At 56.0% G+C, this 13,852-nt stretch overlaps 1 protein-coding gene across 1 annotated transcript in view; it reads right to left on the bottom strand.

Moving 5' to 3' along the window:
- Positions 1-96: 96 nt before the first annotated feature.
- The window catches only part of SLC6A3 (solute carrier family 6 member 3), a 30,466-nt gene continuing 16,710 nt past the window's right edge, over positions 97-13,852 (bottom strand). Inside the window, exons 7-14 of the mRNA XM_046671220.1 lie at positions 12,699-12,823; positions 9,898-10,010; positions 8,456-8,584; positions 7,736-7,835; positions 5,262-5,362; positions 2,393-2,560; positions 391-466; positions 97-152 (exon numbers count right to left, since the gene is read on the bottom strand). Of these exons, the coding sequence (XP_046527176.1) occupies positions 97-152; positions 391-466; positions 2,393-2,560; positions 5,262-5,362; positions 7,736-7,835; positions 8,456-8,584; positions 9,898-10,010; positions 12,699-12,823 (868 nt within the window). The remainder of the gene's footprint in view (positions 153-390; positions 467-2,392; positions 2,561-5,261; positions 5,363-7,735; positions 7,836-8,455; positions 8,585-9,897; positions 10,011-12,698; positions 12,824-13,852) is intronic.

Here is a 13,852-nt window from a genome sequence, read left to right as displayed (position 1 = left end):
GTGCTGAAGCGCCTCGCTGGAGGCCGGGAGCTGTCCAGGTGCTGAAGTGCCTCTCTTGGCCTGGATGGCAGTCCACTCCCTTCGCACAGTGTCTGCTCAGATGCCATCTCCTCCGGGGGTCCATCCCTGGTCACGCCTCCCCTCTCTGCTTTCTCTTTCTCTGGTGCTCCTCTCCACCTGACACATTTCGCCCGCTGCCTGCCCCTCCTCATGCAGGATCCTCAGGGGGGCCCTGCAGCACCCAGACCAGCCAGCAGGCGTGCATGCTCACAGAGTGCTTCCTGAATGAGGGAATGCAGCCTCATGGCTGTCTGGGGGCTGTGGTGCAGGCATAAGGGTTGCCCTCCCATCCTTCTGAATTCTGCCCCGGGTCAGTGGGGAGACCATCACTCACCGTGAACTGGCGCACCTCCCCTCTCTCCACCAGCTCGCGCTCCTTCTCAGGCGTGATGGCATAGGCCAGTTTCTAGAAGAAAGGAGAGAGTGTGGGCGCTGGCACATGCTCAGCAAGGTGGTCGACACGGAGTTGGACACGGAAGCTGACAGCCCCCAGTCCCCTTGGACTTGGGAGCAGAGTCCATCTGGCTGGAAATGAGCAGCGTGGTGAAGGTTTTGTGTCTACATCGAGCTCATGGTGGGCTCAGGGTGAAGGTGAATGGCATGCACTCTCCCCCCGGGCCAGGACAGGACCTTACGGCACCTGAAGGTCACTGGAGAGAGGGAGGTGCTTGATTTGGTTGCATTCAGCCTTGGGAAGCTGGCCTTCCTTCTGTGCAGCTGATGCCCCCTGCCTAGACAAAGAGCAGAGCGGTGCTCCTCAGGGGTCCCCTGGGCCGCGGCTCAGCAGCTCACAGTGTCTGACTTTCTGGGGCCACATTTCCCCTCCAGGTGTCATGGCCCCAGGGGACCCTCCCACAGGTCACCGCAGCCCCACCTGTCTCAGCTACTGAGATTGTGTGTGGGTTGTGTTCAGAGTTTGCCCGGTGGGACGTCAGGGACAGACACAGGCTCCACAGAGGGTGGCACAGAGGGGTCCCCACAGGGATGGCCCAGACACCCGCTGTTCCCCAGGCTGGGCTCTGCTGGTCAGTGAGGGGGGTCGTGGGACAGGTCTTCACTGCATGGTGCCATCTGGCTTTGCTGGGGCCATGGGGCCCCAGGGCTATCTCCCTCTCCTCACAAGAGGCCTAGGCTGTCAGAGGGCCCGGTGACCCTGGCCACATGCTGTGCCTATCTGCTCCAGGCCTCCTGACTTCTGAGGGATGGGCTGAGTGCCAGCCCTGTGAGGGGCACCTGCCTTGGCCTCCAAGCCCAAAGGATGCTGTGTGGCCCCAGGAGGAATCCCTGGGCCAGCAGAGGTGCAGCAACAGGGCTTCACTGTCCGTGCTCCCAAGAAGGATGGCTGAACACAGGCACAGAGAAGCCTCTGAGAACTCCCGACAGCAGCTCTGAGCAAGCTTGCGGGGTGTTCCTTCCAAAGTGGACCCTGTCCTTTGTCTCTTCCAGGAATCCCAGCACCAGGATGTGAGGTAATGGGACCCCTGTGACTGGTTCCCGCCCCCTCCTTCACAGGTGACAGAAGCTGCCCGACTCCGAGGCCCTGGGGCAACCCCTCAACCCACAGGAAGCTCCTGCCTGGTGGCTCCTGCTGCCCTGCTCAGCCACAGGTGGACTCGGCCCCAGGAGAGGGCAGGGCTCACCCCTGATTCTACCTCCACCCTCAGACCACTGCCCTTCCCACCTTCACTCGACATTATAGAGCACGTGTGCACACACATGGCACATACGTGGGCACAGACACAGGTAGGTACACATGCACACCTGCACATGTGAGGACACAAAGAGGCATGGACACATGCATGCACATAGACACACATGTACACACAGGCGTATGTGCACAGACACACATATAGACAGACATACATAGACACGCACACAGACACAGACAAGAACACATGCACACATGCACACAGGCGCACATGCATAGACACATACATAGACACATAGACAGACATGCACACAGACACAGACACAGATAAGGACACACAGAGACACATGTACACATAGGTGCACATGCATAGACACACAAATAGACATGCACGCAGACACAGACAAGGACACAGGCACATACACGTAGACACACCTGTATACACAGGTGACCACGCATAGGCACACACACAGACACGCACACAGGCACAGCCCCCCTTCCACCCGCACCAGCCCATGGCTGGTCAGCCTCTCGTCTCTCCACTGGCATCACTGCCCCTCCAACCCCTTCCTGCTGGTCAGAGATGAACAGGTGGGAGGAGACCGGGGACATGGACACCACCTGACCTGGTGGCCTCATGACCGGGCAAGAGGGCAGGGTGAGCAGCCCTGTCTGAGTACGCACCTCCCTCCAGGACCCAGGCAGGCTGCAGAACTTGTAGGCTGCGTAGATGGGCACCATGGACATGGAGGACACAGCAATCGCCCAGCCCAGCACGTTGGCCCACTCAGGGAAGACATAGGCTCCGTAGTGTGGGGGCCTGAATGTCACGATGCTGACCACGACCACAAACTAGAACAGAAGGACAGAGATCAGGTGGTGGCTCTCGGCTGGCAGAAGTGGGGGATGGAGCAAGCATTTCGTGGTGGAGGGCCTCCCAGCCACGCCTGCTCAGGGAGCCCGGCCCTGCGGATGAGGCAAAGCCGGGCAGCGAGCAGCTGCTCTGCAGACCCTGGGGGCTGTCACAGGATGGTGCAGTGGGGGGGCCCATCCTTTCAGTTCTTAATGTTTGATTGGCAGGAATTCTCTCCACTGTCCTTTGAAAACCTTACACATTGTCACATCCAGGAGCCCTGAGCGTGTAGTGAACGGAGCCCAGGACACCTGGCTTGTCTGGAGTCACACACCTAACAGCCTCCAGGCTCCGTGCAGTGAGAGGACACGTCAGAGACAGGCCTCGGCTGCCAGGCGGGGAGGAAGTAGTGGCTTCTGAGCTTCGGGGCACAGCTCAGTGAGAAACCCTGCTGATGTCTGGAGCCGCCTCCAGCTCCTCTCTGTCTCTCTCTCTCACTAGCTCTTGGGTTGGCCCAGGAAGGGGTCTGCCTGAGCCGCCTGCCCCATCCGGTCACAGCTGGCTGACCACTGGGCTGGCTGGGGTGGGCGGAGGGCCAGGTGTCAGGGAGGTGCTTGGCCCTGTGTGTGGCTCAAGGGTCTCTCTGCACAGACCTGGACATCCCGGGAATGGCTGTCTGGGGTCACCTGTGCAGACTGGGCATGAGCCATTGAGTCTCTGCTGTTGTGTGGAGACGGCCGCGGACAGTCCATAAATGAATCGGCAGGGCTGTGTTCTAATAGAACAGGTGCTGGTAGACTTGGCCCGTGGGCCAGAGTGCCGGGAGCCGTGGCTACATCATTTGATTGGCTGTTTGACAGGGTCCAGCCAATTAATGCCTAGGGGTGCAGGGTCGCCCCTTGGTGAAGAACAACAGGCCGGCCCCTCACATAGTTCTGAAACCTGTACTGCTTCTAATTGCCCTTCATTCCTTTTCCTTTCTTAACCTCCAGTCTTCACTCCTTTGGGTGGCTGCTTGGGAGGCACTACCTCCCGGGAAAATTAGATATAGTAAGAGAATGTGACCACCTGCAGGTAACTTTCAAGATATTTTTCAGTTAATTATTGGAGGAGCACACAGTCCCATTTGAGACAAGCAGAAAGGAATCCTGCCCAGATAAGATGTCGAATTAGGTTTGTAGCCTCCATCTGGTTAATGTTTCCTTCTCCCTCCAGTTCTTTGTCTAAATATATATATGCATCGTCCTTCTAAGTTTGCTGGTTAATTGGATGATCAAGAAGTATCTATATATTATTCTTGACCTTCTGCTTTCTGTTAAAATGTTATAGAGGTTTTCTCCTAAAAGCAATAAATAATAAACAATTGATGAGTAGAAGGGCCGAGGGGTGCAGGGATGCCCCTCGGTGAAGAATGGCCGGCCGACACCCCTGATATTTTCTGAATTATATGCATGCTTTCTATCAAGGTTATGTCTATACTTATTTCTGTTTTTTATTCTTGAAGATATATAGTTTAGTTTGGCTTTTCAGCCCTTTACTTTACTAACAAAATGATACTTTCTCCAGCAGTGTGCTTAAGGGACTGTTAGATCCACAATCTAAAAGACAAAGGAATGCTTCCACCCCTAAAGGGCGCGAAAAGGTAAAGATGTTTAACTGCCCACTGAGAATGCAGATAGCCCTGGGGATAAGATACCCTGGAGTCGCCTTTTGTTCCCACTAACCATCTACACTAATGGCGTAAATGATTGAGGGAGGCAGGGATGGCTCCCCCAGGATGTAAACAGACGGACTGCTGTCCTGTCCGGAGGCCTGGACCTTCTCTCTTTGATTTAACTTTACCATGAATTACAACAGGTGTCTAGGTACCTATCTCTTTTAGCTTAGAGACAACAAACACTAGTTAGTTGCGGAGAAGACTACCATTAACCTTATGCTCTATAGAATGGAATGCTAATAAATATTCTTGTGCTCGTTCTTTACTTCCTTATCTCTCTGAGAATATTTGTAGAACCATTTCTGTACTAATCCTGAAAAATATATAAACGACACTGGTGCACAGTAAAGTCGGACTTGCTAACACCAACCCAAGTCTCACGTCCCCTTTATTTTCCCCTCATTGCGCCGACGCCGTCCATCCCTCAGGAACCTGGACTCCGCCGGGGCGGGACCCCGGCACCAGAGAGAGTAGACCCCTGATCCAGACAATAAAAGCCAGCAGCTACTGGCTGTGCGGGTGGTGCCGTGCCTCGGGAGGGTGCTGAGGGCAGTGCTGGGACAGAACCTAAGTCACTCTTGTTCCCTGGATTTGAGTACTTGTCAACCCTAAAGGTCTAGACTGTGTTTTGGTCCTTAGGGCAGAAGTCCGTTGACGACCTCACTCATCTCCAGCCTCCCCTTCAAGGCAGAGATGTGGCTGATGAGGGATGCACATGGGCCTTGATGGGGCGGGAGGTCTCCCTGGACCCCACGTGAGGTTATTCAGTGGGTCTCATGGGGAGGCCCTTCAGGAGACCAGAGAGGACTTTAGGGCCGGCCTGTGACCCCCCAACTCTATCCCCTGGTCTCCAGGCAGCGCAGAACTCTGTCCCACAGCCTCAAGTGCATTCACTTCACTCAAGTGAAAACCCACTGCTGGATGTTGGGGCAGGCGTGAGAGGCGGGGCCCAGGAGGGACCTGCCCACTCAGGGGCCCCTTACCAGGAGGAAGCAGGGGCTGACGAACTTCCAGCACAGCCGCCAGTAGAGGCTGGGCCGCTTTCCGGTCATCTGCTTGATGTCGTCGCTGAACTGCCGCACACCTGAGGGGGAAGCAGGAGCCGGCGGTCAGGACAGCACACTCCTGACTTGGCACCAGCCAGGGTCACGCTGGTCCCCAGCCCTGCCCCAGCAGGCCTCGCGCTCAGGCTGCACGCAGGCACCCAGCCTCCTGCAGTGGTGGCCAGCCCCACTCCAGACTGCCCAGTGGTCCTGCTGACCACGGGTCCCCAGGCACATAGCCTGGGGTGACACTGGGTGACGTTTGCTCCTCAACCCTGATGATCACCAAGGGAGGCCCCGGGGGCCTGGTGACTCTCCTGCCCGCCCTCTGCCCTCCTCCCGCCCAGGTGTCCCACGGCTGTCCCTGCCTCCTGCCTGTAAGCATTATTTTTTTACTTAAAGAAATTGTGGTAAAATATATATAACACAAAATTTACCATCTTAACCAGTTTATGTGTACAGTTCAGCGGCAGTAAGTACATTCACACTGTTGTGCAACCATTCCACCATCCGTCTCCAGAACTTTTCCATCTTCCCAAGTTGGAACTGCATGTCCATTAAAATTAACTCCCATCCCCTCTCCCAGCTCCTGGCCCCCCGCTCCATTCTGCTTTCTGTCTATGAATCTGACTCTTCCAGGGACTTCCGTATAAGTGGAATCATGGGATTCATCCTTTTGTGACTGGCTTAGATCACTTAGAATAATGTCCCCAGTGTTCACCCATGTTGCGGCAGGCGTCAGAGTTTCCTTCCTTTTTAAGGCTGACATATTCCATTCTATGTATACAATCATTACTTTTTAAGGAAAGCTATTTCCAGAAGCTTAAGGAACTGATATTTTCTCCAGGAGATCTTAGGGGCGATTTCTCCTGCCCTGAATCTGGCCTGGCCTCTGGTCATACAACGGCAGCTGGTCTGCTGAGTTGTGGGTAAGTCTCGTAGACATGTGGGGACACATTAGAAAGATGCCTCCATTGAGAATTCCCTCCTCACACTCCAACGCCACCATCAGAGCCCTGGACACGGAGATGGACACAGCTGGTAAACTGGAATGGAGGAGGGTGAACCCAAAGGCTAGCAAAGAGGGGAGCATCCCCCAGGGCCCCTTGTCCCCTCTGGACTTGGCCCCGTGAGCAGGCCCAGGGCAGCCCACAGCTCCTCCTGAGCTGGGTCATGGGCTCTAAGACCCACCCGGAGCTCGGTGCACTGAAAGGCTGGTGTATCCTGATACCATCTTACTGGAAACACAGATTTTGTTTCATTTAGATTGGGGGGGGTGTGAATTGCTGTTTGGAGAAGTAACTTGGATCTCCATCTTCTGAGGCTTCAGGGAGCGTGTGGATGCTGCAGCGCCGGCTTCTCTCCAGCCTCCATGCACAGAGACTGCGGCCAGGGGATACGGTTGACATGCTTTCTCTCTTCCTCTGAGGCTTTATTTTTGGGGTAGGAGGAGAGATGACAATTTAAAGTGATAGACAAATATTGGCTCCAGGTGCCATGGAAGGCACAAAGAGTTTGATATCTCCCTTTTCTGTAGTAAAGAAAATATAATTTCAAAAACGTTCTTGAACTATGAACTATTTGTCAGGTTAAGCCTCTTGAAGCCAGAGCATTTTTTAAAGTTATAATTTCCATGGCTCTGAGGTGGAGAACGTGGACCTCCTTGTACGACAGTAGGGGCCCTATGAAACTGGGGTTGGCACACCACCACAGACCTTTAGCTTTGGGCTGGATCACACACGTTTATAAATCCTGTAACATGAGCTTTCACTGCTAACTCTCTCAAGGAAACCCAGCCAGGTGAGGTGAGCCAGCACCATGGCCCCATTTTACAGAAGAGAAAACTGAGAGAACGTAAGGTGGGAAACCTGCCCGGTCAGCACTCTGGGAGAGGGGATGGCTGCTCCGGTTTGGGCTTTCTGTTGCTGTTAAAACTACACTCGGATACCCCAGGAAACAGGATAAGTGCCCCAGGAGGGCAGGGGGCCATGGCTGTAGATTGGGGCCAAGTTAATGCTAGTCAACTCCTGGTTAGCTGAACACGGAGACCTCACATCCACCAGCAGTCAGAGTCTCCAGATCCAAGGAACCATTCTTTCTCAAGAACCAATTAAAATGTCTGCACAGCACCATTATGTGGCTACATTGTCTGCCTCTGACCACAGCAAGGATTTGGGGTGCCAGCCAGGTGTCTTCATTGATCCAGTTGAACAGGCAGTTGCTGAGCCTTCCATCCTCGAGGATGCCGTGGTAACCACAATGGAAGCTTCCTGAAGCTAACACGCACCTCTTTTCAAGGAAGCAGCACCGCAACAAAGCAAGAGGGTGCCAGCCCGGCTGGTCATAAAAATGGCACAGTGGGGGTCTTACACCAGGTGAAGCACACCAGCCCTAGAGCAAGGCTTCACCCTTACCATAGAACCAGGCCACTCCAATGGCCTCGATGAGCACTCCAAAGAGGATGGACGTGCCAGCCGCAAAGTGGTCCAGCAGCGTGAAGACGTAGATGCCGCCCTGGAAGAGAGGGGAACACCTGTCGGACTCAGGGTGCCCCAGTGCAGCACACCTCGCCCATGAAAGTACTTTTTGCAAGATATAAACCTGGCCTGCAGATTCAGTTTACAGACATTTGCTATTTGACTCCCTATACAGTCTGATTTGAGACACTAAAATTCAATCCACGTGCAGCTTCTTAGGGACACGTCTATTATGCAAAAATAACAACGACCTCTCCTCTCCTTTCCTAGGACTCCCAGCGCAACTACCAAATGCAAAACCTGGCAGAGCCTCAGGGGGAGGGGTGTGACCGCGGCCCCTGCACCCCATGGACAGCACCCCGCCTTGCTCTTTAGCCCCACAAATCCGACAGGCAGGCAGCGCAGCCGAGGGAGCTGTCCAGGTGCTGAAGTAACTCCAGACCCAGTTCTAGACGCACCACGGCTACCCCGTGCAACCACAGCTACCCCGAGTGTGAGCATGGCTACCCACGTATGATCACAAGTCATGGTGTGTCTTTTTGGGGGAGGGGGGCAGCTCTTAGGAACGCTGCAGTTCTGTGTGGCCCGGCAGCACCAACCAGGTGCCTAGCACTGAATGCTGAGACACCATCAGGAGAAGCTGAGTGAGGTACGTACATTGGTGACACAGAATAGAGAGAGGAGGAAAGTTGCCAGGACGATGAAGAGGGTGAAGAGCTCCCGGTGTCTGTGCAGCAGCTGGAATTCATCGATGAGCCCGGTGATCACTGACTCCATCCCGCCCATCTGCAGCCAACACAGACCACAGGATGCGCTGTGGGGCGGGGCATGCTGCACCATACCTGGGCACGATTTACCCGTAATTCAACAGACGTACACCCGGGAGATGGACACAGAGTAGGGAGCTGTGCGGTGCCAGGTGCAGAATGCCCTAAAGACAAGACAGCTCTGGCGAGGGCTTCTCTCATGACATGGCCATTGGGGAGGGAGGACCCAGAGGTGGATGCTCTCTCCACTGGTGGGGACTTTCACAGCCCCTCTGTAGCCCCCGGGTGGGTGAAGTGCTGCGTGGCAACATAACTCTCTCCACTGCATCACTGTGAAGGCTCAGCTCTGCTGGACTTGTCCAAGGAAACATCCCTTCCACAAGCACTGCTTCATTTTGTTCCCAGGGAGGACCTGGCCTGGCCACTGGCTGTGTCCCCGGTGAGGAAGCTTTCCTGACTCCGAGTGTTGTCAGGATGGGGGTTGCCAAGGCAGCCAGCCAGCTCAAGGACCCTGTTTGCCCTGCTCTGTCACAAAAACCTCCCCCAGGAAGTGGTGTTCATGGGATTCATCCCCGACAGCCCTGTGGTCCAAGTGCTGTGGTCCGCCCAGTGGGCTGGTGACCAGGCTGGTTGGGATGGAGGTGGAGGGCTATACTGCATGACGAATGCTCACATGGGGAGGGACTTGCGGGCTCTGCACCCTCCGGGAAGCTCAGGTGAACAAGACACCCATGGCCTGTCATGAGACCTTGACTGTTGGTCCTAAGCAGGCAATGGGGAAGGAGGAGCTGGAGGAAGTCCAGCAGGACCAGAGCCAGACGTGGGCCTATGCTCTCCCTCCTTCGTGCACGTGCACATGCACACGCAGAGCCACACGTGAGATGCTCAGTGGGCAGGCCTGAGCGTGGCTTCGGCCTTCTGCTGCCCTACCCTTCAAGCACATCCATTCCTCCTGGGGACTATGGGGTCACAGAAAGTGACGAGGCAGGAAGGGCCTGCTGTGACCCTGTGTGGTCCCATCACCCACTTTTCCTGCACTGCCCTCTCATTGCGGGCCCTGCTGCGTGTGTGTCTAGGACCCCGGAGGGCTCAGGCAGAGGGCACAGCTGGAACCCCCAGTGAAAGAAGAGAGGTACGTTGGTCCAAACACCCCATCCTAGGAAGGCTCTCAAGTGATCATGGGATGCCTCCCTCCCACCCCTGCGGGGGCTCTGTGTGAGTAAGAGGGACTTTGGGGGACCCTGGGGAGCCCCAGGGGCTTGCCTGGCCCTGTAAGGGCCAAGAATGAGCCCGTGGGGTCCCAGGAGCACGCAAAGCGCTGAGGTAACTCACGGCACTGTCGATCCCCAGGGTGAGCAGCATGACGAAGAAAACCACGGCCCAGGCCGAGGACAGCGGGAGCGTTGCGAGGGCCTCGGGGTAGATGATGAAGATCAGCCCGGGCCCTGAAAGCAGACCCTGCGGTTGTCCCCATGTCATCGCCCTCACTCCCACCCACCTGCAGAGGCCTCAGCCCCTTCAAGAGCCTCTGGAGACGAGACCACACACGCTTCCATCGCCTTCCTTCCATCATTCTGCCTGGAAAGCCCTCCCCCATGTGACTTCAGTGGACACCTGGCCCAGGACTCTAGAGAATGGAAGCCCACAAGAGTCGGAGGCCTCTGTTCGGCCCCCACCGCCCGTGCGTGGCCTTGTTCCTTCAAATCACTTGTGTCCTCCCGGCCATGGGGCTCCGGGAGAGGAAAAGGGAGAGCAGAACCAGCACAGGGGAGGGAGCCCAGAGGAGGGCGAGAGGGCTTCCCGGGTCCTGCCCTGCGTCCCTGACAACACTCGGTGGCACCTCCGAGTTTGTTTTTCCTGGGCGTGTCACAGACACACACATGCATGTGCTCACACTCACACTCACTGTGGTTCACTCTGCACTTGCTACAAATTGTCTTCTGTGTCGATGAATTTCTCTAAGTATGACCTTTTAAAACCACCTAATGAGTACAGAGATACTGCGATTTGGCGAATGCTCCCCCCCATGCGTTGCCGGAAAGGGGAGTGTCTCTGCTCCCACACGAGCCCTCCTCTGCTCATCCCCTTTGAAACTGTCCTGGGAGTGCCATTGCTGGGTGGAGGACAGGCCGGCTCCCAGATGGAGGAGGGGAAGGCCGTGGGCTTGGAGGGGAGCCGGGAAGGACTCAACCAAGACTTTACGCACTTTGGCCTCGAATGACGCCAAAGTAGAAAAGATTCCCACAGGAAATGGGTAACGGACCATTTTCACACTCAATTTTAAAAGACGTGCGTACTTAGCTCACTGGCACATTCTTGGAGTATCTGCTTACAGAGACGTAACTTACAACTTTTCTGCTTTTCCTGGGCCTCAGCAGGGCCTATGTTGGGCCAGCCCATAGGGATGGGCACTCACTGATCTTTGTAGAGAATCGAACAAAGGCCAGAGGCAGGGTCCACCCCCCAAAGTCCCTTACGGGCTCTGTTCTCAGGCCCCGGCTCCCTGAAGTTCCTGATGCACCGATGGAAGGGGCATGGTTTCCAATGGAGGAGCTGGGGCAGCTTGTCTGAGATGCTCTGAAGTCTAAACGCCGTGAGCACGAACCCGGGAAGACCTCGTCAGCTCAGGAGAAGGTAATGTCAACACCCCTGCCTTTCATTTCTGTGCCTCAGTTAACATTTCACCCTGTTTTCCTGAGAATTAGAGCTATAAGTGACATTTACTTTGCTTGTCGTGGAAACGCATAGAAGACGCACAGCTTTACTTTGAGGGGTTAATGAAGGTTTTTGCAAGCGATGGCTATTTATCATAATAAAGGGCAAAAGGAATGGGGAACATGCATCAATGCACCGTGAGCAAATTTCACTGCTGCGTATGTATTTGCATTATGCTCCCTTTCTCCCACCTTTACTGGATTTTTTTTTTCCTGGAGCAAAGAATATGGACGGAGATCTCATGCCAGCGTCCGCCCTCCCATTGCAATCCCTGAACCTCTCTTTCCTACTTCCAAGGCAGAGGGAGGTCCTAACGCTCGACTCCCCAAGAATCCGGATGGATGCTGAGGGAGGACCCGGGAGAGCTCAGGGCACTGGCGGGGCTGGCCCTCTGCTCCCTCGACGCCCTCCCTGCAAGACCCCCAACTCAAGAGTAGAAAGACCCAGGAGGAGATGAGTCAGTGATACCACAGGGGCCTTTCTGAGTCTCAGGAGCAGTGTCCAGGAGAGCAGGGGACTTCTCGGAGGAGGTGAGGCCTTCAAGTCACACTCTCGGGCCAGGAGCTGGCCTGGAGCCGGGGACAGTCTCCAGGGGATGACCCTGCATCGCTCAGCCCAGAAAGACCCTGAAGGCAGGCAAGGGGTTGCAGTGATCTGGGGACCCCTGGAGCTCTGGACTGGCCCAGTTTGAGGCTGCCTACGTCACGACTTTCCACTCATGTACTAGAACCAAGCAACCCCCCACATGCCCAGGGGGCTGCAGCAAGCAGCATCCCCTCAGTGCCTGCCCTCCTGGCTCTCTCCTGCCTGGCACACGTCCTGCAGGGCCAAGGCCTGTGCCCTGTGTCACCTGAACCCACGGCCTCCACCAGCCCCACTCCTACACGCTCACTGCCCGGCGCACAGACACTGGTGTCTGCAGGCTGGCTGGGGAGCAGGTTGGGAACACGGGCCACCAGGTCTCGGCCTTTAGGGATTTCTCTGGCTATTATCCAGATCCCATCTAAATGTGTCGTCGTCAATGGGTCTTTGGAGGGAAAAGGTTTGGAACAAATTAACTGCTCACAGTGAGTGACAGCGTCTACCCAGAGACTGGGAACCAGATCCTGGACCTGCAGCCTGAGGGGCCACTGCAAGGTGCCACTGGCCACGTGGTCCCAGCATGGAGGGCCCAACAGGGGAGGAGCAGGGAGGCTGCGGGAGGTGTGGCTGCTCCCAATTACTTCATTCTTTGGCTGGTTCTCAGTGCTTGAACCTGTGCAATTGCTCGAGTCAGCGCCTCTCACGAACCGTACTCAAGGCCTTATGCATGTCCATCCCTCCCATCTTGCAGGGAAAATACTTAGAGAACTGGGCAGCCAGAGCCACAGGTGCAGGCAGAGATGTAGGGGCCCCGGGCCTGCCCTGAGGGGACTCACCATCCTTGGCCACGTCCCCGATGGGCACGCTGTGCTTCTGGGCCATGTACCCCAGGAAGGAGAAGACCACGAAGCCCGAGGAGAAGCTGGTCAGGGAGTTGACCGAGGTGGTGATGATGGCGTCCCTGCAGGGATAAGACACCGCCTAGCACCCATGCTGGAGCAGCTGCGATTTCCAGTCATTACCCTTCATTTGTTGTGTCTGGGGGCCAGTGGGCTTTGGGAGGGCACTTTCCCAGACAAGCACACCAGCCCCTTCTGCAGCCACACAGAGCTGTCCTCGGACTGGTGCCCTCACAAGGACAGGACCTCCCACCTGGGCCCTCCTGGCAGAGGGGCTCCAGGCTCTGGGCGTGTCCAGCCTTTGGCCCTCACAGACCGCACAGTAACCAGCTGCCTAGTTTGCCCGGGGACCAAGAGGCTCCTGGGACTCTCGATGCAGTGTCGAAGGCCAGATGATCCCAACGGGCAATGGCAGGGTTTGGGGGTGCAGAACAGACGACCAGGTAGTCCCCACCCATGCCCGGCGGGGGCTGCAGGCAGAGCGATGCCTCCTGGGGACCTTGTTAAAATGCAGGTTCTTTCAGGTGGGTCTGTGGGCCCCATGTGCTGCGTTCCCTGTGTGCTCCCAGGGCACAGAACCACTCTAAGGCCAGAGCAGAGTGGGGAGGACGTGGGGTCAGGCCACCTGGGCACCCCAGCAGAAGGACGTGCACTTTGTCCTGAGTGCCCGGAGCAGGCAGGTCCGGGAGCGGGTGGAGGCTATCTCAGGACCTGCCATCCAGAGTCCTCCCTCGTTTGATACCTCCCTGTCTGTCCCACTGTCTGTCAGGCCGTTTTGCTGCCAACACTGTCTTTGTATTTTTACCCCATTTTTATCCCCATGATGTGAAAGAGAATAAATACAAGCTCATGAAGGTCAAAGGAAGCAGGTCCCTGAAGAAATTCTCTTTCTGTTTTTACAAGGATTTCGGGACAGCATGTGGCTGCAGGCCGCTCAGGTCATCCTGGGCCAGGTGGCAGCGGCTGAGACACCATGAGGGCTGTGGGCCACTTTCCTGCCTGTCCTCATGCTGGGTCACCTGGACACCTCTGCATAAGGTCTCGGAGACCCTCCAGGGCCCAGGGTCCCATGCGGGCTGGGAGGGAACACA

The sequence above is a fragment of the Equus quagga genome, chromosome 9 (genome assembly GCF_021613505.1).
Source record: "Equus quagga isolate Etosha38 chromosome 9, UCLA_HA_Equagga_1.0, whole genome shotgun sequence".
In the NCBI taxonomy this organism is placed as follows: Eukaryota; Metazoa; Chordata; class Mammalia; order Perissodactyla; family Equidae; genus Equus; species Equus quagga.
This window is presented reverse-complemented; position numbering and strand designations above follow the sequence as displayed.